At 43.3% G+C, this 23,848-nt stretch overlaps 1 protein-coding gene across 1 annotated transcript in view; it reads right to left on the bottom strand.

Moving 5' to 3' along the window:
- LOC144763625 (uncharacterized) overlaps positions 1 to 23,848 on the bottom strand; it is a 116,793-nt gene that overhangs the window by 36,517 nt on the left and 56,428 nt on the right. Inside the window, exons 3-4 of the mRNA XM_078649399.1 lie at positions 19,028 to 19,168; positions 12,917 to 13,057 (exon numbers count right to left, since the gene is read on the bottom strand). Coding sequence (XP_078505525.1) covers positions 12,917 to 13,057; positions 19,028 to 19,168 — 282 coding nt within the window. The remainder of the gene's footprint in view (positions 1 to 12,916; positions 13,058 to 19,027; positions 19,169 to 23,848) is intronic.

Raw genomic sequence — 23,848 nt, 5'->3', positions numbered from 1 at the left:
CCCCAAGCCCCAGTTTTTCTTCAGCGCATTGTATTTTCTCCGTTGGCGCCTCTGGAGTGAGAGATGACATGATAGAGGCATGTTTACATAGTGCCTCAAAACTATTTAGGTCAGTGTCAGTTTTAGGGGTAGGTTTTCATTTACCCATAGTTGGTTACAGAAGAATGACTGAAAGAGGGGTGGCCCTGCCTGTCCTCCATCATTCTCTGACTGGCTCACAACGGGTCTGCCCTTGGCCCTGGCTTTGCCCGGGCAAGGCCCACAGCTTGGGAGGCACTTTTTAAGCATAGCAGGAGGAGGCAGCTGATGGCAAGCCCCTCCTTTCCTTCAGGGCACAGCAGGCAGGGCGATGTAGTCCTTCCCATGCTCCCAGCAAAGCAGCTCACAGCGTCCCATGCTGTGGGAGTCCTCTAAGTTCTTTAATAGTGCAGCAGCAGGAGGCAGCTGATAGTGAGCCTCTCCTTTCCTTCGGGGCATAGCAGGCTAGGTGATTTACCCCCAGATTCATCAAAGCCACATTCTGCTAATTCTAAATTGCGAGAATTACCGAATCGCAATTCAGAATTCGCAGAATGGGATTCATGAAGAAATGCGAGTAAAAAAAGCAAATTGCAATCGGCCGCAATAGCCATTTGCTATAATTGCAAATTAAATCGCAGAATCTGCCCTTTCCGTGTAGAAATAGCGTTCCCGCAATTACCGAAATCGCAAATTGTGATCTCGCTAATTGCGAGATCGCAAAAACGGGAAGTCGCATTTCGAGCACAGTGATGACATCACAACCAGGAAGCAGGCAGTTCCCGCCCTCATTCAGCACACTGATCGTGAAAGTGGAAGCATCAGTGGCCAGAGCTCCACTACAGACCACCTTCAGCTGCAAATCAGGAGACAAACCACCCCTGAAAATGTCCCAGGAAGCAGCAGGGAGCAGTGCCTCAGGGAGGAAGCGAAAAATCTAATTTTTCCGAGCAGGAATTGGAATATTTAATAGAGGGAGTATCCAAAGACCATGACCGGCTCTTTGGGAAGGATTCAAGGAGGGTGCCTGAGGCGGAGAAGTGGAGAATTTGGCTGCGCATCTGCGCTAAAGTTAACGCAGTGGGGGGTGACTCAGCGCTCCATAGAGGAGCTGAAAAAGAGGTGGTGTGACCTCAGGGGGCGTGCCAAGGAGAGAATTGCTGAGAGGCTGGGGGAGCGACTGGGAACCGGAGGAGGCAAGCCCACTGTACCACCCAACACCCCACTGGAGGACCTCGTGGAGGACACCCTGAATCCCGAGGCATGCGTGGGGGTAACCCGGCTGGACTCCTCCCAACCCACCCAAGAATCCCAAGGTAAGTGCCATGCACCTGCGACCCTGTCCCCTAACAATGGCCATGACTCCCGAGCTACCCATTAGAAACCCCAGTCATGCAGGCCATGCACACCAGAAAAGGCCAATTGCATTGCGGGACTTGTAGTGTGACCACATTTTCCAGATAGCCCCATACAGCCAGACCTGTCCAGCGAGAGTCATTCCTAAAGCCAGGCAGGGAATGCTAGCCTGCATGCATGTAGCAACCTCCCATGTGCAAGAAACATGTCATTAATCACCGTCCCATTTACATCACAGGTGGCGCAGAACAACCCAGCAATGATAGTGAGGCCCTTCACATTGAGGACAATCCCGAGGACACAGAGGGAGAGGGCCATCCTAACCCTCAACCAGGACCATCACAGCCAGCACCAGCAGCAGTGGTACCACCACCTGCTCCTGCGGACAGGGCCACCCCTGCAACAACTGGCGCGCCACAACCACACCCAGTTACACCCATGCCAGTGGCACTCGCAACTACAGCTGCAGCACGGAAGCAGACAAGGCGCACAGCCACTGTTCGTACATAGTCCAGCGGACTGCTGAGGGAGCCGGGCAACACAACACCACGCGCCGGCAGGGGGGTGAATGTCCGGTTCCCTGGCCTGTCAATTGAGCGACGGATGCTCCGTGTGCATCAACAGCAGGCACGTCACTTGGCAGCCATCCACCTGCAGCTTGCCAAGACTGCACGTAATGTGGGACAGCTAAGTGACAACATGGAAAGCATGACCGCTGCTGTTCGGGAAAACAGCCAGGTCCTGGTATCCCAGCAGGATGTCAACCGCCGCCGCCACCGCCAGCTGCTGACCTGCCTGTCAGCGTACCCCCGATCTAACCACATCATTGGGAATGCCACCTCCCAGCTGTCGCGTCGATCATTAGCGATGCAAATTCAAATTGTCCAATGCTGCCAGGATGTCGCTAGGGCACTGGAGCAAGTCACCATTGCAGTGCAGGGTCTGCAGGCGAGTGGACATGGCCAGGCACGTGGTGGGGATGATGCCAGTGAGGGCAATTTCAGCCACAGCAGCATGTCGGTGCCGCTGGTGACGGTACCCCGCCGCAGCACCAGGCCAAATGCAGCCTCACGGGCTAATGCTGATGTGGAGGAGGTCAAAAGGCGACTGGGAGTGTCCACCCGGAGGCGCCACTGACTATTTATTATTTCACATGCAGGGCCATGCTGATGGAACAAGCATGCCCTCCTCACATACATGGGGATGTATGAATCAATACAGCTCTCATGCAATTTATAGAAAAGATGTTACATTATTGTGAAGAAAACAATAAGATTTATTATGCACTAGTTAATCTGACTCATGTCATTATTTCAATTGTCATGCATGAGTGAAGTGTTGGATGAGGGGAGTGGGTGCACGAGAAACAGTTCATTGTGATTTGGTTGCAGCGCCTGTGTCCTTCAGCAGGATTCTCCCAGCATGCATGACGCACATGTGCAGGTGGGCGGTTGTCCCCTTCCGACTCACTGCCAGAGATCTCTACAGGTATCCTCCGCATGGTAGCAATGTTGTGGAGTATTGCACACACGGCCACGATGCGGCAGCAGACCTCAGGCTGGTATTTGAGGGCCCCACCAGTCTTGTGAAGTATGTGGAATCGGCTCTTCAAAAGCCCGAATGTCCGCTCAATGCAATTTCTTGTGCAGATGTGTGTTGCATTGTAACGCCGTTGCTGTGATGTGGCAGGGTTGAGGTATGGGGTGAGGAGGTACTCACGGAGACAGTAGGCGCTGTCACCTGAATGAAAGGGGCAGAGGGTGAGTGCCTGTTATGCGCAACTACATGGTCACAAGGTACTATTTGTTGGCATGTGTACTAACCTAGTAGGTGGCCTTCCCCAAAGTCTCCCCTGGCCAGTCGTGTGTGCAAGCCGCTGTGCCGGAATATGAAGGAGTCATGTGTGCTCCCCGGGTATTGTGCCACCATGTCCGTGATGATTGTCTTAGCGTTGCACACCATCTGGATATTCAGGGAGTGGTAGCACTTGCGGTTCTGGTACATGTATTCTGATTGTGCAGGTGGGCATATGTGGATGTGGGTACAGTCAATGCATCCAATTACATGGGGGAATTGCGCAATGTTGTAATAATCTAGCTTGGTTTGATCCAAGTCCTGTTGGGTGGTCGGGAATGTGATGTAATGGTGTAGCCGGGTCAGCATTGCCTCCAGGAAACTCCTTAGGCAGCGGGACATGGTGATCTGGGAGATCCCCCCTGCTACGGCAACTCTCCCCTGGAAGCTTCCGGAGGCCAGGAGGTGCAGGCTGCACAAGACCTGGACATGGGTGGCACGGCATTGGTCCTCCTTGTTGGATGCTGCATCAGGGGGTCTAGGTCACGGATCAGCTTTGTAATCATTGCCCCATTCAGGCGGTACTTAGAGTAGATTTGCTCCACAGTTTGACCCGGAAGGGTGATCCGCAGGTGGAAGATTCGCTCCTGTATCCTGCGTCTGTTCCTTGCTGCAGCCTAGAGTCTTCGCCGCCTGACCACCATGTAGAGTCCTGGCATTGTGAGAGTCATGCTCCTACTGTGTCTCCTTAAGTGTGTTTGGTCAGGCCTGCACCTGTGGCTAGTTCTTTTTTTTTTTTTATTTATTGACTTCATGGTTACCACCTGGTTTGGGTTCTCCTTATTTTGCGCCTCGCAAATAGCGATTTAGCGATTGTTCGCTATCTGCGATCTTTCATGAATTGGGTTTGCGAGTATTTTGCAAAATCGCAAACTTTATCGCAGAATCCTTGGATTCTCGCTAATTCCGAATCGCAAAGGGGGTTCCACCTAGATTCTGCGATTTATTTTGCGAATTCGCAATATGGATTTTGCGAAATCGCTATTTATTAAACTTTTACTTCATGAATTGCATTTCATTTAATTGCTAATTCGCAGCTATTGCAATCACAATTTTGTTTCATGAATCTGGCTGTTAGTCCTTCTTGTGCCCACAGCAAAGCAGCTCACAGCATTCCGCACTGTGGGAGTCATCTAACCACTTTTAAAAAGTGGAAGGCAGCTGATGGCAAGCCCCTCCTTTTCTTCAGGGCACAGCAGGCTGGGAAGTTCAGGGCCCCAGCAAAGCAGCTCACAGAGTCCCACACAGCAGGAGTCCTCTAAGCACTTTTCAAGCAAGGACCGCAGCAGGAGGTGGCTGATGGCAAACCCCTCCTTTTCTTTGGGGTACAGCACCCTGGCTGATGTGGTCCTTCCTGGACCCCCAGCAAAGCAGCTGAAAGCATCAGATGTACTATTCCAACCCAACACTTAACTGCATTTAGAAAAGTGTTGTTACGATTTACTATTTGTACTCCAAATTTAACCACATTGAGAAAATCTTGGACGTTCGGTTTTTGGGGGCCAGATTTAGCATTTCCACTCCAAACTTAAACCACATTGGGAAAAGTGTTGGTCTTTGGGTGGCAAGATTTACTATTAATGCTACTGATTTAACAAAGTTGAGGAAAGTGCAGAACTTTTTTGGGGGGGCAGATTTGCTATTCCCACGCCACACTGAACCAAATTAGGGAAAGTGTTGAACTTTGGGGGATTCAAAATTACTATTCCTACTGCTAACTTTACCACACAGAGGAAAGTGTTGGACTTTGATAGGGTCAAATTTAATATTCATACTCCCAACGTAACCATATTGTGGAAAGTATTGGATTTTGTGGTTCAGATTTACTATTTTAACACTAAACCTAGCTACGTTGGGGAAAGTGTTGGACTTTGGTGGGGGGAGGGGGAAGATTTACTTTTTTAACTCCAATGTTCACCACAATGGGGAATATGCAGGACTTTGGGGGATCAGAGTTACTATTCCCACTTCAAATGTCACTACATTGGGAAAAGTATTGGACTCTGGGGTCAGATTTATTAATCCAACGTCAGGGTTAACAAAAGTGAGGAAAGGGTTGGACTTTTGGGGGGCTTTTTGGATCTACTATTCCCACTCCATACTGCATCACATCAGGAAAGTATTGTACTTTAGGGGTTCAAAATTACTATTCCCACTCCTACCTTTACCATATGGGTGAAAGTGTTGGACTGTGGAGGAGTCTGATTTAATATTCCCTCTCCAAATATAATCATATTGAAGAAAGTATTGGACTTTGGGTGAGGGGGTGCTCAGATTTATTATTTCCATTCATAACTTAATGACATTGGGATAGGTTTTGGATTTTTGGAAGCTCATAGTTACTATTCCAGCACCAAAGTTAACCACAATGAAGAAAATGTTGGACACTCTGTTCAGGTTTACTGCTCCAACTTCAAACAAAACAATTAATCACATTAAGGAAAGGGTTGGTCTTTCAAAATTAACTACTACCATAAAATTATAACAGCTGGGGTATATTACAGAAATCTATTTTAAGTATCACCAAAAAATAAATAACAAAACAATGAAAAAGTAAATTGACAATACTACTGACACAAAAAAACTAATATTTACTAAAACTTTCACATCAATAACTATAAGTAATTTAAAAAGTTTACATCTAAAAATTATTTTAAAACATGGAACACATTAAGTTCTAAAATAAAATTGCATACATTGAAAACGTCATCTGTAAAAAAAATACACAAATTACAAATACAGCTTTAAAACAAAGTGGTAGCCTTGAAGGTAGTAGGTAGTGGTGCAGCGGACTGCCTGCTGTCCCCAATGTCCTCCCCAATAGTAAACATTTATTTTTTTAGAAGCAGCACCAGTCCTTTTAATGGTCATGGGTTGTTTTTCAAAAAGTTTTCCATTTTTGAAGGAAAATGTAAGGAATAAGGTCTGCTGTCCCTTGCAGACTGACTTCCATTCTGGCATTACAGCCTGTCACAGGGAGTTGCAAACTGTGACCTGGCTTATTAACATTGACTAGGCAGGTTGTTTTGCCGCACCCTATAAATGTACAATTTGTGATGAGGCATATTAGTACTAACCTTGGGTGGAGTTCACAAGTTGCACTACGTGAAGCTACACGAAGTGCAAAGAAACCTCTCCGCACTATGCGGTAGAAAAATGCTGTTTGCGGTGATTGCACAGTGCCGGACGCTTGTCTGCACTGTTCAATCATTGCGAACAGCACCATGCACACCGCAAGCTTTCCTTTCCTGCCCCTCGAGTAGATTGTTACTCAAGCGGCAGCTTTCTCAACTCAAACGGGCAGTTTCTCAACGGGAATGGTCACGAGCATATGCCACCACTCACAATGAGAAACCTGACCCCCCTCCCCGTTGAGAAACCTTGCTGGGAGGTTTATTTTCCATGCTCGCGCTCGCCAACTTGATGTTAGCGATCGCGAACGAGGAAAAATCTCGCCGGGAGGTGGATTTTGCTCGCTCACGCTTGCAAACTCAACATTGGTGAACGCGAGCGAGGAGAAACACTCCGCTCTACTGTGCGAAGCTGAGTTTTTCGGAACTCCACGAGCTCCGCCTATCACGGAGTTCAGGAAACTCTGAAAACTCCGCGAGCGGAGCGGAGTTCACCTCCCAGGGTTAATTAGTAATTAGTATATTGCATTCCCATGCACAATCAGGTTGGTGTGCTAATTTCACATCCTTAATTTTCAAATGGGAATAGTATATGAGAGGACTAAATCTTTATATAAATAGCACTTCAAATGTGGGAGTGTTGAAGTCCTAGCTGTGTCTGTGCTAAAAATACTGAAGTATAAAAGTAAATGGTGGGTAGGATGCTTAAATTATTCTTGGCCACTAGTAATTATCCCAGTCCATCAATATTTTGCACACCATGTCTCCTCAGTTTGGATCAAACATTGGCTTAGCATTTCTCATTGTTGGGAAGCAGGGAGTTGGTTTCTTGCGGGGATAGCGCCTGGCCCAGCACCCAACCCCTGCTGCACCCAGCTGCAGGTGGTGCAGGGTGGGGAGTTTGCCATCCACTCGGGTTTCGGCACAAGACCTGTGTACTCACACATGGTCATACAGTAGCTTGATGCTGTACATGAGTAAGTCATCAATTATGTACTTTAACATGTCATGAATGATGTATTATGTGAGGTCATAAGCAGTGCATTGGCAAACCCCCAAACCCATTGATGCCATCCCCCTCAGAACACCCAAGTTACATGCTGTTTTTTAGTTTATTTTTTTACCCAATAAACTTTGCATGGAACTGTGGTACTCTGGGGGTGGAATACTGGGTGCCCAGTACCTTAGGAGTACTGTGGTACCTCATGGGAGGGCTCCACTGGGACCTGCAGGAGTACCACGATAGCTGTCCTTGCACAATTTGTTGGGGTGGGGGGTGGTCCCAATAGGTTCCCCAAAACAAGTGCCTTGGGTTAAGAGTCACCCATAGAATATGGATAGCATCAATAACAAAATACTGGCCTTGGCACAGTGGAGTTACGTTTTAACAAATGGGTGTACCCACGGCATGTTTTGAAAAAATGTGGTTAACATCTGGGGAGCAACAAGCACATTTATGTAAAAACGTGTTTTCAAATGCATTATTTGATTCCATTTGTTTCAAACTTTTTCTCGAGGGAAGGATCCCATGCTGAACCCTCATAAGGGAGGCCGAGCCTGCTCACGTTGCTCATTTACTGGCACACCACGACCTACCACTTTCATTGATCACCTCTCGCCACTGCGGACAATAACATCCTATTAGAGTAAAGAGCTGCAAAACCCATTGAGCCCTGACTGTTTAGGTGATCAGTATAAGCTCTTAAGAGAGATACATCGCCAAGTCACCCTCTGACTCCCAGAGTCTCCACCACTTCCGTCCACACGAAACTGACAAGACGTGACCCGGACTGCCGACTCCTCTCTGCAAGGAGGGGGGGCGGGCTTAATTCTACTGAAAGATATCCACTCCTAATACAATAGCTGAACTCTGATTGGGCGATAAATAAGCTGTATATTTTATGACTCCGAGCTTAGATTTCAATTGCCTTCCGCGCTCTGTAAAAAAACAGGTCGTTTTTAGCTGAAGTAGCATATCTCTCCTGAGTCAGGGAGGCTGATGAGAAATCCGTGCTGGCAAGCCGGGCAGTGCAAAGGGAAAATTAATTGTGTAGAAGCGAGGAGCTAGGTTTCTTTGAACTCTGGAGCTGGCAAGGCATTTGCGTTTCGACAGACCCTGGGTTATTGCAGAAAATCCACGTTCGTAAGGCGGCCTGACATTTAATTTGTCAAAGTAGCAGCACATGCTTTCAGCCATGCTAATGTGAGGAGCGATATCTCATGTTCTACGACCAGCAGCAAGGTTACATTAGGATGTGGTGCGCGCCTGTGCAGCCCTGCTGCAAATCTATATATTAATTCAAAATAGGGGCCTCAACTCCAAAAAACATTGCTGAGCAAAACAACCTTTTCTAAAATAGACCTGGGTCAAAGCTCACTAAATAACCATTGTCCATTAACATTTAGAATTCTAAAATAGGAATGTGTTTTCAGCTGCGTGAATGCAAATGTACTCTTATCAGCCGTCATTCTTATAGATGCATGAAAGACAAATATTCTCTTTTTAGGAGCCTGCCATATGGTGCGGGCTCGGAATAATATTATCGGAATTTTATCTAACAGACCTTGGAAATGAACTTTTTTTTTATATGCGAACATCATATTTGCACAGAATAACTCGGGGGTTAGGTGGATTAATCTTCTTATGATTAAACAGGCTTTGCTTGTACTAGTCCCATGTAATAATACTTGAATACTTTGTTTCTTTGGTGTGACTGAATACGTTAAATAATATTTACTATACTTTTATTGGGGACGTTACAATATGGCTTTACAGTGTTATTTATCACCCATCTTCAACTCTGCCAAGCCATAACATCCATTTGCCTTTAGCTTTAAAAAAACATTCTCATAAAATAGAAAGTGATGAAAGTATTGTGAATTATAGGGAGTTACGCATTTCTAGTGGCATGCACAAATTCTATGTAATATTGCCTAGTGGTTCTTAACCTGTGGTCCGAAAAGCCGTGCTTTTAAAAAAAATGTATATTCAATGTCCATAAACCATGTTTTTTTACTAGACATATTTATGGCATACAACGCAGTACCCAAGTCTAGTAAAACGCGTTAGGAACTAGTCAAATGCACTTTCCCTTAGGGAACCCCACTTCTCATTGTTGGTGACTATAGCCACAAAATAAGATATAAATGGCAGTCTCAGTAGGGGGCAGCTCAATAACAAGGCCTTTCGGTACAAAAGAAATGTTCAAATGCAGAATCGGACCCCTCTCTCCTTGTAAAGCGTACTGGGGAAATGTCTTGGAACTAAAGCCATGAACGAATCCTAGTATACTGAGGATAGAGGCAACGTTACAGAGGTTTTTATGCTAAAAAACATATACGTAAGGTACATATGATGATATGGATTACACATTGCATGTGTATAATAGGGCAACAATTCCTTCATGTAATCAATACTCAAGGAGTCTATAATAGTTAGTGAAGATACCTGCTCTTCAATTCACCCTTCTGTAGATCCTGTTCAAATCCACCGGCTGGCTGGGGATTTACTACAGAGGACAGACTGCAGAAAAGCATTTGAGGCATGTCATATTTTGCCTAAGGATTGGGCATTGCAGGAGGCACAGATGGGGATCAACTGAAGAGAAGCATTAGTTGGTATAATTTTGGATAATTCACTGACTCATCGTTTGTGCATTGGTCCTGTAATTTTTAACTGGAGAGTTGATGTATGAATACACAAAGGGATTTTGGAAACAAAAAATGGAGGATTTGGAATTGAGAATGCTTTCTTTTTCTGCTGTTTCCGGGCTTTTTCTCAAATTTCGCTTTGGCGTTTGCTTAGCAGTTCAGACTAGGTATGTAGAACCAGAATTCTCGAAGCTCAAATTATCCTCATTAGTAATGTTCCACTCTGCTCCTATTTCTTCCTCTCTCCCTTGGCCTTTAGAATTGACTACGGCAGGATTACCCCAGACACCACCATCAGATGGTCACACCTATCATAGCTGCACATACCAACAGACACACACGCACACATTTCAGACACCCATACACACACTGTTAGAGGTTCAAACACAGTATCATTTGCCCACAGGGGGTCACCTTGCAACCCACCACCACAAGCCTACAAAGTCAGTCACTATTAGGAGCCAAGACACGCTCCATCAAACAACCACAAAAACACCACCAGATGCTGACACAGCCACTGCAAAAAAATAACCATAAAATCACCAACAACCACCCATTAGACCCAAGCAAAATAGTTACATGGCTACAAAAACTGCACATTTTGCATTATATTAAATTCACAAAGTTTCATATTTTTTGATTGTATAATGTCATACCATTGTATCCCCTTCAAGACTGTTTCAAGCAGGAAATATCTTGTGGGAGTCATTTTCTTCTCAAACCTGTCCCCTTGCTGGTATCTCTTAACACTCCTAAATGCAAAGTATGCCCTACTGTTAAAGTTTCGCCTGAGATACAGAGAAGTAAATTTCACGTAATTTTATGAATTTTTTGTAAACGTTTGTTTTATATAGTTTCAAATGTTCACACAAGACTAGCGCTAGCATACAATATTAGATGCTCACCAACATAAGATAACTACACACAACATTAGGAACACATGCAAATCACATCTATCATCACATACACCCACCCACCAGCAGACACCCACACCAGAGCCGGACTAGCAGTAGTGGGTACTGGGCGTTTCCCCAGTGGACCACCAGGGTTGGGTCCGGTTTTAGACCCCCAGGGGTGCAATTCGGCCCCTGTAAAGCGGCACAAAGCTTTCCTTTCACTAGTACCCCACCGGATCCTAGTCTGACCCTGACCCACACATCACTCATCAGCTGCCCACACACCATCAACTGCTCCAAAAACAACTATCAGACACCCATCAAACGATCCTCAGAATCTGGCACAAATACACCATCTGATAACTAGACACACACTATCACATGTCCATACACACACCATCATCCTACTCCAACCCTTATTATCAGATGTTCACATACATCATCATGCACTTACAAGTATCAGGTGCCTATACATACCATTATACTGTCACCCACCCACCATCAGAGGTACACTATCACGCTCTCACATAACCACTATCAGACTCCTATACATTCAACATCATATGGCTTTACACCTAAAAAGGCACACTCAAATATCCACCACCAGTCACCCACATTCCCATGACCAAATGGCCACTCAACTACCATCAGTCACCCAACAGATGTCTGCATACACATCAGACCCTTACACATATGCACAGCCATCACACACCCACACACCTTTTGAGGTACACACACTATCAAAAACCTACAGACCAGTCAATATATGTTCACACTCTCATCATTAGATTCTTACATACTTAACATCAGATGCCCACACACAGTATTAGATGTCCACACCTATCATCAGACTCCGCTACACACCATCAGATGTGTGAACACATAAGAAATCACTCACATTCTCACATCTTATTTCTACTTATCTTAGCTCACTTATCTGCTTATGAGACATTTCAAAGAATTAATTTAAGGATCAAGCTAACATTTATTATGAGCTGTCCTTAATTTAGCCTCAAAAGGTAAATCATTCCTTACAATGTATATTATATCACAATGCCTATCTTGTATTAGCTGTAGAAAGGCATGTGAAAAGCAATAGCACAAATCCATAAAGACTTTGTCATTGTCTCATCCCTTATTCTATCTTGTCTTTCATCAGCCTGGAGAGGAACAACCACATTGACCTTCCTGATTTTGGTATTTGCACACACAAACTAACATTTAGGTGCTGAATCACAAATCATTTCATGAATACCAGAATAAGTACAACATGAGTACTCTTTTACATATTCTTGTATGCCTTTTGTGGATCGCGAAACATCTAACGTCTCATTAATGAGAGTACACAAAGGGCACAATCCTTTCTATGTGTACCAAAAGTATATAAATATTAATTGAATAATCCGTTTTACTTCCCATTTTAGATGTTTCGAGGCCAACCCATAAAGGAATGTAAGAGTATAGGAGTACGTAAAAGAGTACAATAGTGTTGAAGGGACTCTGCGTGCACAGAACTATGCCTTGGGACAACAGAATGCAGGTACTGTGTCTCTCTCCCTGTTAGGGTTTGTGCACAGCAAAGAGCATGTCCCCTCTCATTTGACTAGTGGTCTCTGTAATAGCTCTCTTAAACATACTATTGAAAGCCTTCTTGTTAGCTCAGCCTCTCCCTAAGACTTCTGTGTATGTTGCTCAATGTATTCACAAGTTTGGACATTGCTGTCTTGTTTGCACATTGGACCTTGCTTTTACCAAGGCTTATTTTGGACATTGCTGTCTTGTTTGCACATTGGACCTTGCTTTTACCAAGGCTTATTTAGAGCACTCCTCCCTAGGCCATGTGTTTCTTCAACTCATTAGCATAATAACTGAAGCCCTGCACACCTGCTTGTGAGAACCACACCCAGTTCTTCGAACCACACCCAGCTCTTCGAACCACACCCAACCCTGTCTATAAAAGGCAGCCCGTGAGCATCACCCAGTGCTTGTGCTCGTCTACCTCCCACTTACCTGAGAACATATCCTTCGGCGCTGGCACTCCTGCTCTCTCCAGAACTTCATTGGCTTCAACGGGCGCGGCTGCTGGTTCTTCCTTCTTACGGTTTCCGGCTCCTTCTTGCCTCAGCCCCTCTTCTGTCCACTGCAATCGACCTGCAAAAGAGAAAGAGGACAATGTTAGACAGATCAGTATCCCTTTTCAGCAACAAGTAAGTGCAAAACTTGTTATTACCTGAAAGAACTTTGTCGGCGATTTCTGGATTCATGTAAAGACAATTTGGAACAAGATATCTCCAACAAACTTTGTGATTCAAACCCTTTGTTACAAGAATACTTTGTGGAACTTTGTGAAATAAACATTGTTTTACCTGGAACTTTTTAAGAATCGAACAGAGGAAACCATTGACAGCAAGGCAAACAGTAAATAAAAGACTTGCACAAATTACCGGCTGTATTTTGATGTAAAAGTACAGTATTTGTTTTATAAAAAGTCTGGAAATGTGTGAAAAGTGAGTTTGCTATTAAGAATTTAGGCTTTAGTTATATTAAGGTGAATGTTAGATGTTGGTAATTCTGATAATGATATTCGTTTGATTTTACAGAAGTTTTACAGTGATAGAAAGCACATCCCAGAAGAGTAACACATTCCAAACCTGGAAGCTAGAGACCAGGATCCAAGAGGTACTTTTAGAAGAGAATTTCTAATAGATTAAGGGTTAGTCAGGAACACATTTAGGGATAGGTTGCACTTATCTGTTCTTTGTTTATGTTTCATAAGGCACCAGTTTCTACAGAAGTCAGAGAGGGCCGCAGATTTTAGCAGCACTTCTACAGTGGAAACGCAAGAACGGTGTTGTCTCTCTTTTTTTATTTTATCCACTTCCCCCCTTCCCTTGGCCTTCTGGTTCTTAGTGCACTGTTTAACACCTTGAATGCTATGGGGATTTTTCTCCTGTGCTGGAACTCCATGAACCCCATTATTCATGACGAGCTGGGCTCGTCATCAGCGTAGCAGGAGGCTACTGCATGACGAGCCCAGCTCGCCATGAGCGTGGAAGGGGTTAAAACTAGTGTGCTGGAACAAGCAGTTTCAGGGTGGGGACGGACTGTCTTCAACCTCCATCAGAACTGAACAGAAACTCAGGTGAGCTGGGCTTTGACAGAAGCACAAGCCATTAAAATATTCAGTTCTGTTGGACGATGAATGCCAGGGAAGAAACAGAGGGCATTGACTCCACGGATATGGTGCAGGCCCTAAACGAGGACTTCGCCCATAATGAATCAGTGTCTGGCATCTTGCAACATATGCAAGAGGAAATAGAGAAATTAAAGTTGGAAAACACCTTTTTAAAACAGGATTTAAGCAGGTATAAACGTAGGGAATCTCAGTGGAACACAGCTTTTACACCTTTGTTTAAAACCTCTTCAGAGACAGGGGCGCGAGCAAAACATACAACTTTTCCTCCCCAAGTTGAGGTTACCAGTAATGTTCCTAATGCTGTGCCTTTAGCAGCACCTGAACGTTTTCATGGAGATAGTAACAAATTCCATGTTTTTAACAATCAATGTCAATTACACTTTGTTTGTAAACCACAACAGTTCCCTACTGATGCTGCGAAAGTTGCATTCGTCTTGTCCTATTTGGGCGGTATAGCAGCCAATTGGTCAATTCCTTTAGTGGATAGAGATGATCCCATCCTACATAATTAGAATCAATTTAAACATACTATGACCAGCCTTTTTGCAAAACACACTTTTATGCAGACAAGTGATAATAAGCTTTTAAATCTTAAACAAGGTAACAAGGACTTATTGGCCTATCTCACTAGTTTTAATCGTTTACTGACCGAGACACGTTGGCCTGAAGAAATGCGTGTCTCCCTTTTTATAAAGGTTTGAGAGACGAGTTAAAAGACGCGCTGGCTCATATCGTTGATTTGCCAGAAGACTATTCTGACTTTGTAGATTTAGTCGTGAAATTGGAACACAGACTAGGAGAAAGAAAGGGAGATAAATCCAAACTGGAATCGCGGTTAACTTTTATTAGACATGAGAAGACAGACACAGATAATAAACTCCCTGAACTTGAGCCTATGTAAATAGGGACACTCAGAGCTCCACTCACGTCAGAGGAAAAAGAAAGAAGGAGAAAACTTCAATTATGTTTATATTTTGGCAAGGCAGGACATTTTGCCAGAGAATGTCCAGTAAAACCTAAAACATCACGAAAGGGTACTGTTCCTTTATCTCCTCAACTGAGTCGGGAAACGATTAAGCTCGACAAGGGGGGAGGTTACTTGTTCGAGAAAACATCTTAATCAAACCTCTAATTCTGCACCCTTCATGGTACCGCACATACCTAGACATTTCATAATTCAGGTCTTTTTAATTGTTACTACTCAAGTTAGACATTCTCTCCCTGTCCTACTGGACTCGGGAGCAACAGGAAATTTTGTGGATAATAAGTTAGCTAACACATTAGGTCTTCCTATTTGCCTAAAGCCTTGTCCAGAAGCAGTATGTGCAGTGGATGGGTCAGAATTAACCTCTGGATTAATCACAAAACCAACAAGTCCCCTTGTCATGGTCTGTCAATACGGGCACACAGAGATGATTAGCTTTGATCTGATAGATACCCCTAATTTTGGCTTGATTCTCGGGGTTTCCTGGTTAACAACTCATAACCCAAAAATTGATTGGGTGAACAGAACAGTTACTTTGGATTCCTCATTCTGTAGAACCAATTACTATCAAGAAGCAGGTACAGAACAGAGCACAGTAATACGCTGTGCTAGTGTTACACAAGACAAACCAAGTCTCCCTCCTGAATATTCTGACTTTAAAGACGTTTTTGATCGAGTGAAGGCTAGTGTGTTGCCCCCACATCGGTCATATGACTGCCGTATAGATCTTATCCCAGGGGCCCCTTTACCTAATAACAGAGTATATGCTTTGACTGACGAAGAGACCAAATATTTAAGAACCTACCTAGACGACCTACTACAGTCTGGGTTCAGCCGACATTCCACATCTCCATTGTCATCTCCACTTTTTTTTATCCCGAAGCCGGATAAATCTCTCCGCGCGTGTATCGACTATAGAGGACTAAATAAGGCTACAATAAAAAATAAATATCCTCTTCCTCTAATACCTGTGTTGTTGGATCAATTAAGACATGCTACTGTATACAGTAAACTAGATCTGCGGGGAGCTTACCACCTGGTCCGAATAAAAGAGGGGGATGAGTGGAAGACAGCTTTCAAGACAAAGTTTGGTCTATTTGAGTACACAGTAATGCCCTTTGGGTTGTGTAATGCCCCTGCCGCCTTTCAATTCTTTATAAATGAGGTCCTACACAAATTCCTGGACGTTTGTGTCATAGTATACATAGACGACATCCTCATTTACTCTAAGAACCCACAGGAACATCCCCAACATGTTCGTGCAGTATTATCAAAGTCAAAAGAAAATCATCTCTTTGCTAAATTAGAGAAATATACTTTTAATGTCAGCAAAGTGGACTTTTTAGAATACTGCCTGTCACCTCAAGGAATAATTATGGATGAAAAGAAAATTAGTGCTATTACTGATTGGCCAGAACCATCATCTGTGAAGGATGTTCAGAAATTTCTGGGTTTCGCCAATTTTTATAGGAGGTTTATTTCTCATTTTGCAGACATTGCGGCCCCAATAACTACCTTGTTGCGGAAAGGGCAACAATTACTTTGGTCTGATGAGGCGGCACACGCCTTTCAACTCCTGAAACACAAGTTCACTTCAGCCCCAATTCTGAAACATCCAGATCCAGACTTGTCATTTTTTGTTGAAGCGGATGCTTCACAAGTAGCTTTAGGAGGAGTTCTCTCAACAAGATGCAGTAGATGGCCAATTACATCCTATAGCCTTCTATTCCAAAAAGTTATTACCAGCTGAACAAAATTACACTGTGGCTGAAAGAGAATTATTAGCTATCAAAGTAGCCTTTTCTGAATGGAGTCACCATTTAATGGGAGCCAAGTTCCCTATTACCATCTTTTCTGACCATAAGAATATACAGTTTTTTGGATCACTAAAAGCATTAACTCCACGTCAGATGCGCTGGTTAAATTTTTTTAGTATATTTGTCTTCTTTATAACCTATAGACCAGGTGCACAACAAATTCAATCTGATGTGTTATCTAGATACGGACATACCTCAGACATGAAACAAGACAAAATAGGAGAACCCATTATTCCTCCCCAAAAACTTTTGACACCAGTACAACAGAAGGATTTCATCACAGATCTATATAATGCACACATGCAAATAGCACCTCAAGTTCGGTTAAAGGATTCCCATAACTCAATACAACGAGGTTTATTGTATCACGACAACATGCTGTTAGTGCCCACCACAGAATTACAAACACAGGTGATAATTTGGCATCACGCCTCACCGTTGGCAGGTCATCCTGGCTGGGTAAAAACCCTGGAAAATGTGCGAAAACACTTTTGGTGGGATAATATGACTAAGGACATCAAGCAATTTGTCACTACCTGTCCAGTTTGTGCAAGACATAAATCGTCTCATAAGGCCCCTGACGGTTTGTTAATACCAATGCCTTCACCCGAACAACCTTGGCACACTGTGAGTGTAGACTTTATTGTAGGCTTACCACCAGTAAAATCCTTCACAACAGTGTTAGTGATAGTGGATTTTTTGTCTAAAATGGCACATTTTGTACCATTACGGAAATTGCCAACTGCGGCAGAATTTGCAGATATTTTTATAAGAGAAATTGTGCGTTTACATGGTTTGCCAAGTAAAGTGGTGTCAGACCGAGGTAGCCAGTTAAACTCTAGATTTTGGAAAAAATTATGTGGAAAACTAATAATAGATGTGGCATTATCCACTGCTTTCCATCCAGAAACAGATGGACAACCTGAACGACTGAACCAAACCTTACTTCAAACGCTACGTTGTTTATTGGCTGATTATTCTAGTGAATGGTTGGAAGCTCTCCCTGTAGCGGAGTTTGTTTATAATAATACTGAGCATGCAGCTCTACTTTGCTCACCATTCTATTTCATGCAGGGGTATCATCCGAGCGCTATACCCATTTTATTAGAAGATTCCCTGTTGCCTACAGTAACAGATAGACTAACGAGATTAGGTGACATACAAGACAAGGCCAGGAAACATTTATTAAAGTACAAAGAAAGCATGCAAAGACAAGCAGACAAACACTAATCTGAGGCCCCAATGTATAAAATCGGTGACAAAGTATGGCTCTCCACAGAGAACCTAAATATAGAGGGATCCCGAAAGCTGCATCCACGTTTCACTGGACCCTTTAGTATAACTGCCATAGTAAACCCGGTAACAGTAAAATTGGACTTACCAAAAGAATACCCAGTACATGCTACATTCCATGTGTCCTTGCTTAAGCCGTACAACCCAAATACCCGACCCGAACCACCACCTCCACCCATACCAATTAAGGGAAATCTAGAATATGAAGTGAAAAGCATAAAAGACGCAAAAAGAATTCATGGACGTCTATTTTATTTAGTAGAATGGAAAGGATATGACGAAACTGAGAATTCATGGGAACCAGTGTCCTATGTACATGCCCGACGGTTGATTAGACAGTTTTATCTAGAAAATCCAGGGAAACCCCGTCCAGTAGGAGGGCCTTTGAGGGGGGCGACTGTTAGGGTTTGTGCACAGCAAAGAGCATGTCCCCTCTCATTGCACTAGTGGTCTCTGTAATAGCTCTCTTAAACATCCTATTGAAAGCCTTCTTGTTATCTCAGCCCCTCCCTAAGACTTCTGTGTATGTTGCTCAATGTATTCACAAGTTTGGACATTGCTGTCTTGTTTGCACATTGGACCTTGCTTTTACCAAGGCTTATTTTGGACATTGCTGTCTTGTTTGCACATTGGACCTTGCTTTTACCAAGGCTTATTTAGAGCACTCCTCCTTAGGCCATGTGTTACTTCAACTCATAGCATAATAACTGAAGCTCTGCACACCTGCTTGTTAGAACCACACCCAGTTCTTCGAACCACACCCAGCCCTGTCTATAAAAAGCAGCCCCTGAGCCTCACCCAGTGCTTGTGCTCGTCTACCTCCCACTTACCTGAGAACAGATCCTTCGGCGCTGGCGCTCCTGCTATCTCCAGACCTTCATTGGCTTTAACGGGCACGGCTGCTGGCTCTTCCTTCTTCCGGTTTCCGGCTCCTTCTTGCCTCAGCCCCTCTTCTGTCCACTGCAATCGACCTGCAAAAGAAAAAGAGGACAAGGTTAGACTGATCAGTATCCCTTTTCAGCAACAAGTAAGTGCAAAACTTTGAATTACCTGAAAGAACTTTGTCTGCAATTTCTGGATTCATGTAAAGACAATTTGAAACAAGATATCTCCCACGAACTTTGTGGTTGAAACCCTTTGTTACAAGAATACTTTGTGGAACTTTGTGAAATAAACATTGTTTTACCTGGAACTTTTTAAGAATCGAACAGAGGAAACCATTGACAGCAAGGCAAGCAGTAAATCAAAGACTTGCACATATTACCTGCTGTATTTTGATGTAAAAGTACAGTATTTGTTTTATAAAAAGTCTGGAAATGTGTGAAAAGTGAGTTTGCTATTAAGAATTTAGGCTTTAGTTATATTAAGGTGAATGTTAGATGTTGGTAATTCTGATAATGATATTCATTTGATTTTACAGAAGTTTTACAGTAATATAAAGCACATCCCAGAACAGTAACACATTCCAAACCTGGAAGCTAGAGACCAGGATCCAAGAGGTACTTTTAGAAGAGAATTTCTAATAGATTAAGGGTTAGTCAGGAACACATTTAGGGATAGGTTGCACTTATCTGTTCTTTGTTTATGTTTCATAGGGCACCAGTTTCTACAGAAGTCAGAGAGGGCAGCAGATTTTAGCAGCACTTCTACAGTGGAAACGCAAGAACGGTGTTGTCTCTCTTTTTTTATTTTATCCACTTTCCCCCTTCCCTTGAGCTTCTGGTTCTTAGTGCACTGTTTAAAACTAGTGAGCTGGAACAAGCAGTTTCAGGGTGGGGTCGGACTGTCTTCAACCTCCATCAGAACTGAACAGAAACTCAGATGAGCTGGCCTTTGACACTCCCACATCACTGCCTACTAGCACAAATTTCCTCGCCAGCTCGCTGTGCCTTGCATGAACTCTTAAATGTCCCAGAGTAGCAGGTAATTTTGGCACCCTCGAACACAACACTTTAGTCCCAAAGGGAACCATGGAAACAGATCTTCACCTTTTGCTTTTCACTCATGCATGTCCATACTAAACAAAGTAAAGAAACAAGGAAAGTTTACTATATTTATTGAAACTATTATGCTCTATTATGAAGCAAGAGTGCTGCAATTAGAAAACATATACAACTAAACAAACTAATCAATTTTACTAGCAAACTGTATGCAATGAAAAGCCCTAACATGGTAAATTATATATCTGTTTAAGCTACTCTCACTACATGAGCACAGGGATATATCAGTGATCACTGGTATTAGCACCGGACCACATACCTGGTATTTTGTAGATAGGTGGTCGGCATCATAAATATAAACTCTATTTGTGCTAGGCTGGGGCGCCCGTTCCTAGACCTGGTTCTCTGCAAGAATCTCCCTTCCTGTTTTCAAAAAGGCAAGTCTCGGTGTATATGACAAGAAGTGCCATGTTGGAAAACACTAGCTGTCCTTTTGTGTTGTGTCTAAAACATTAGGGGATATTGCTGACTGTTCACAAGAAAACAGAAGGAGAAATACATAACAAATTATGTGCAGCGTATTTCTAAAATAATATTGTGGCCCAAAAGCAAATGTATTATGTGTGATTCTACGAGGTAAAAAGCAGCCTAATACATGTAATAAGCAGAACTAAGGAAGAACCAACGTAGGTTCAGAAGGGAACTTACTACATTAGGAGAATGTCCTCATAAATGCTTTTATGAATTATCCTGCAGTACTAGTTTTATTATCTTTGGTATTTCATCTGCATTACTAATCAAGTTTGATGGAACACCCCTTTATGTTTATGGTGTTGTAGCAATAGTTCTCTTTGATGAGGTAGGTTATTTGCTCTTTGCTAGATAAATTTACTGGCCTGCCAGGGTCTGAATATATGCTACACCACAAACCGGAGTTATCAGAATCTATGGCAGTAGCAGATTGCAGCTTTTATTGCCAATTAGTTAAGATTAATTCATTGTTCAAAATAGCCTATGAAAAAGCAAAAAGATATTATGGAAGTTGTGCTACTGTGAGATATTTAAATGTAGAAGAGCAACATGTTTATCATTAATTAATTTAGTGGGTGTACAGCAGAGCAATAGAGGCTGTGTGACTAACAAAGTTTTCTTTTTAAGTTCAATAGTTCTATGTTGCAGACAAATTCATGTTGCCAGTCAGGGGTTATATTAAAAATAAGGCACACTTTCACTGTAAATGCACTTCCCCCAGGGCAGCCACCAACTTGCGCTGCCCTGCAGGCAGTGCATTCAAGTAAGAAGCGGATCAGATTTGAAGCAGCTGCTCTGTGTATCACTGTGCATGTGGCAACACCCCTGCACTTTTAAAGGGGATTAGAGATTCCCTTGCAGGCGGGTGCAATGATTGACTGCACCTGCCTGCAAGGGGATGTCTGTTGGGTCCATAGGAGCCCTTTTCCCCGTTCCACAGGGCTACCATCAGGGAGCGAATGATAGGTGCAATGTCAGTGTGTCGTGTGACAGCTTATTTGACTCTGCGCCCACATATATAACACGACACAGGCACAGAGGCAAAGGGATTCCCTCATGGGCATGGGGCCGCACCCCCGTGCAAATGAGGGAATGCCCTCTAGTAATAGCGCTGATGCTATATGTGGTACAAAAGGGGGTGGTGATGGACGGAGCATCTGAACCAATCAAACACTCACACCCAGTCAACAGATCTGGGTTTAATCCATCACCGTTCTTTAGCCCACTCTGCCACCCCAGTTCAGACTTGGCCATATGCAAATCAGTCTGACCCTGTGCCTCATGGGAACAGTCCAGCCCGAACTGCCAAGCCATGCCTTCCCTGGACCGAAAACAAGCTTCCTGGGACCGGATTCTGGCATTCCAGCCGTCTTCAGCCAGGCTTGCTTGAATCCAGTGGCAAAGTGAGCAAGGGACTCACGTCTGACCATAGCCTGCAAACTTATGGCGAACAAAGAGGTACAAAAGGGGGTGGTGATGGACGACCCCCTTTTGTGATGCTATATGTGGGCCAGCGCTATCTATATTACAGAAAGTGCTGCACAAACATCTGCTGTCCCTACTGTAATACCGAAGTCTTCCAGGGTCTCACAAAATGGGCACTAATTTAACATCACACTATAAGCAGGAGTTACTCCCCAGTTGTTGTTCGAAAGGCCTGGATAGGCATTCAGTGAATATGGAGTACGATACTTACATCACATATGGGCATCAAGCGATCAGGTATTAACATTTGGATTTAAATAAAGAAAAATGTTCAGAATCAAGTTCGTTGGAGGAATTCTATTTTGGCAGGGCACTCTGGTTTGGAACCTGACCAGGCTCCACCTCTAATATATAGAACTTGTGCGCATGGATGAACCACATGCAAGACAGGGTGCACGCTGTAACAATTGCAAATTATAAATACACGTATGTTTAAAAAAAACGGAGTGCATACTACCATTTTCTGAAGCATCTATTGATTTTCCATTCAAGGCAGCTTTGCACCCACAGACGACCTTTGGCTAACAAATGAGGAGCAGTCCATGAAGTATTCAACACTGGATGTTCACCTCCGAAAGAGTTGATGTATCGAGACCATCAGTAGTTTTTATTCCAGGACTTTGAGATTTTAAAACAAAAGCGATCATTGGCTGCAATGGCAATATTTATTTATTTATACCCTTGTATGATTATATATTTTTGAGTCTGTGTCAGGTTTATGTTTTTTAATGCTGCAATCATGTATGCTTTGTGCTTATTATGCTGTTCAGTTGATTTACTAGTTTGAGGCATGAAGGGGCTATTTTTAGTGTTTTGTTTAGTTCAGGCTTCTCCAACGAGTAGCTACTGGTAGCTTTCAAGCTACATATAAGTAGCTCTCCTGTACACAGCCCAATGTGCAAAATTAGATGTTTATGTTTGGCTTAATTAATGGGCACCAAAAGTGTGTATTCAAGACATAAAGTGTGCCATTTTGGAACTTCTAAGCTGATATTTGGAGAAAGAAATGGTTGAGTTTCCGAAATATATTTTAAGCTGATATTTGAGTGATAAATCACTTTGTGTTGGAGAGACTTATTGCTAAATGTATGTATTACCTTGGTGCCAAGGGAGTTGCAGTCATTACCCATGTAAAGTCCTTCAAAATTGGCACATTCTTTTTTATTTACAGCTGACAATCCTGCCTGGTGCCGTGAAGTAATCACCCATGATAACCTTTCACAGTGTGGCCAAGATTTTAATGTTGTAGGATGTAGTCACTATTACAACACTACAATACTATTAATATTAGTAGCTCGGAATGATTTCCATTGAACATAATAAGCTCTTATTTGAGAAAATAGTGGAGATCCCTGCCCTAGTTTTACGGTCACACGTCAGGTGATTGAGTTTATTCGCGTGACTTGTTTTATAAGCACCTGTAGCGTTTAAGTTTGTTTAGCTGGCACATTCAGTTCATTTATCATATTTGTTTTCAAATATTTTTATAGTACAGCTTGTGACAGCAGACTACATACTCCAGCGGGGCTTAGCAAGTCATTGACAAGGAATATGCCATACAAGTACTTTATACATTAACCCAATACCCAACCTTGAAGCAACCCCACCCGCCGCCCCCAGCACCTGGCACTGTTAGTCCCTGAACCTGATGTAGTATGTGACCTTTGTACAAAAAACATCCCAACGAAACCGCCT

Source organism: Lissotriton helveticus, chromosome 1_1 (assembly GCF_964261635.1).
Source record: "Lissotriton helveticus chromosome 1_1, aLisHel1.1, whole genome shotgun sequence".
Taxonomy (NCBI): domain Eukaryota; kingdom Metazoa; phylum Chordata; class Amphibia; order Caudata; family Salamandridae; genus Lissotriton; species Lissotriton helveticus.
This window is presented reverse-complemented; position numbering and strand designations above follow the sequence as displayed.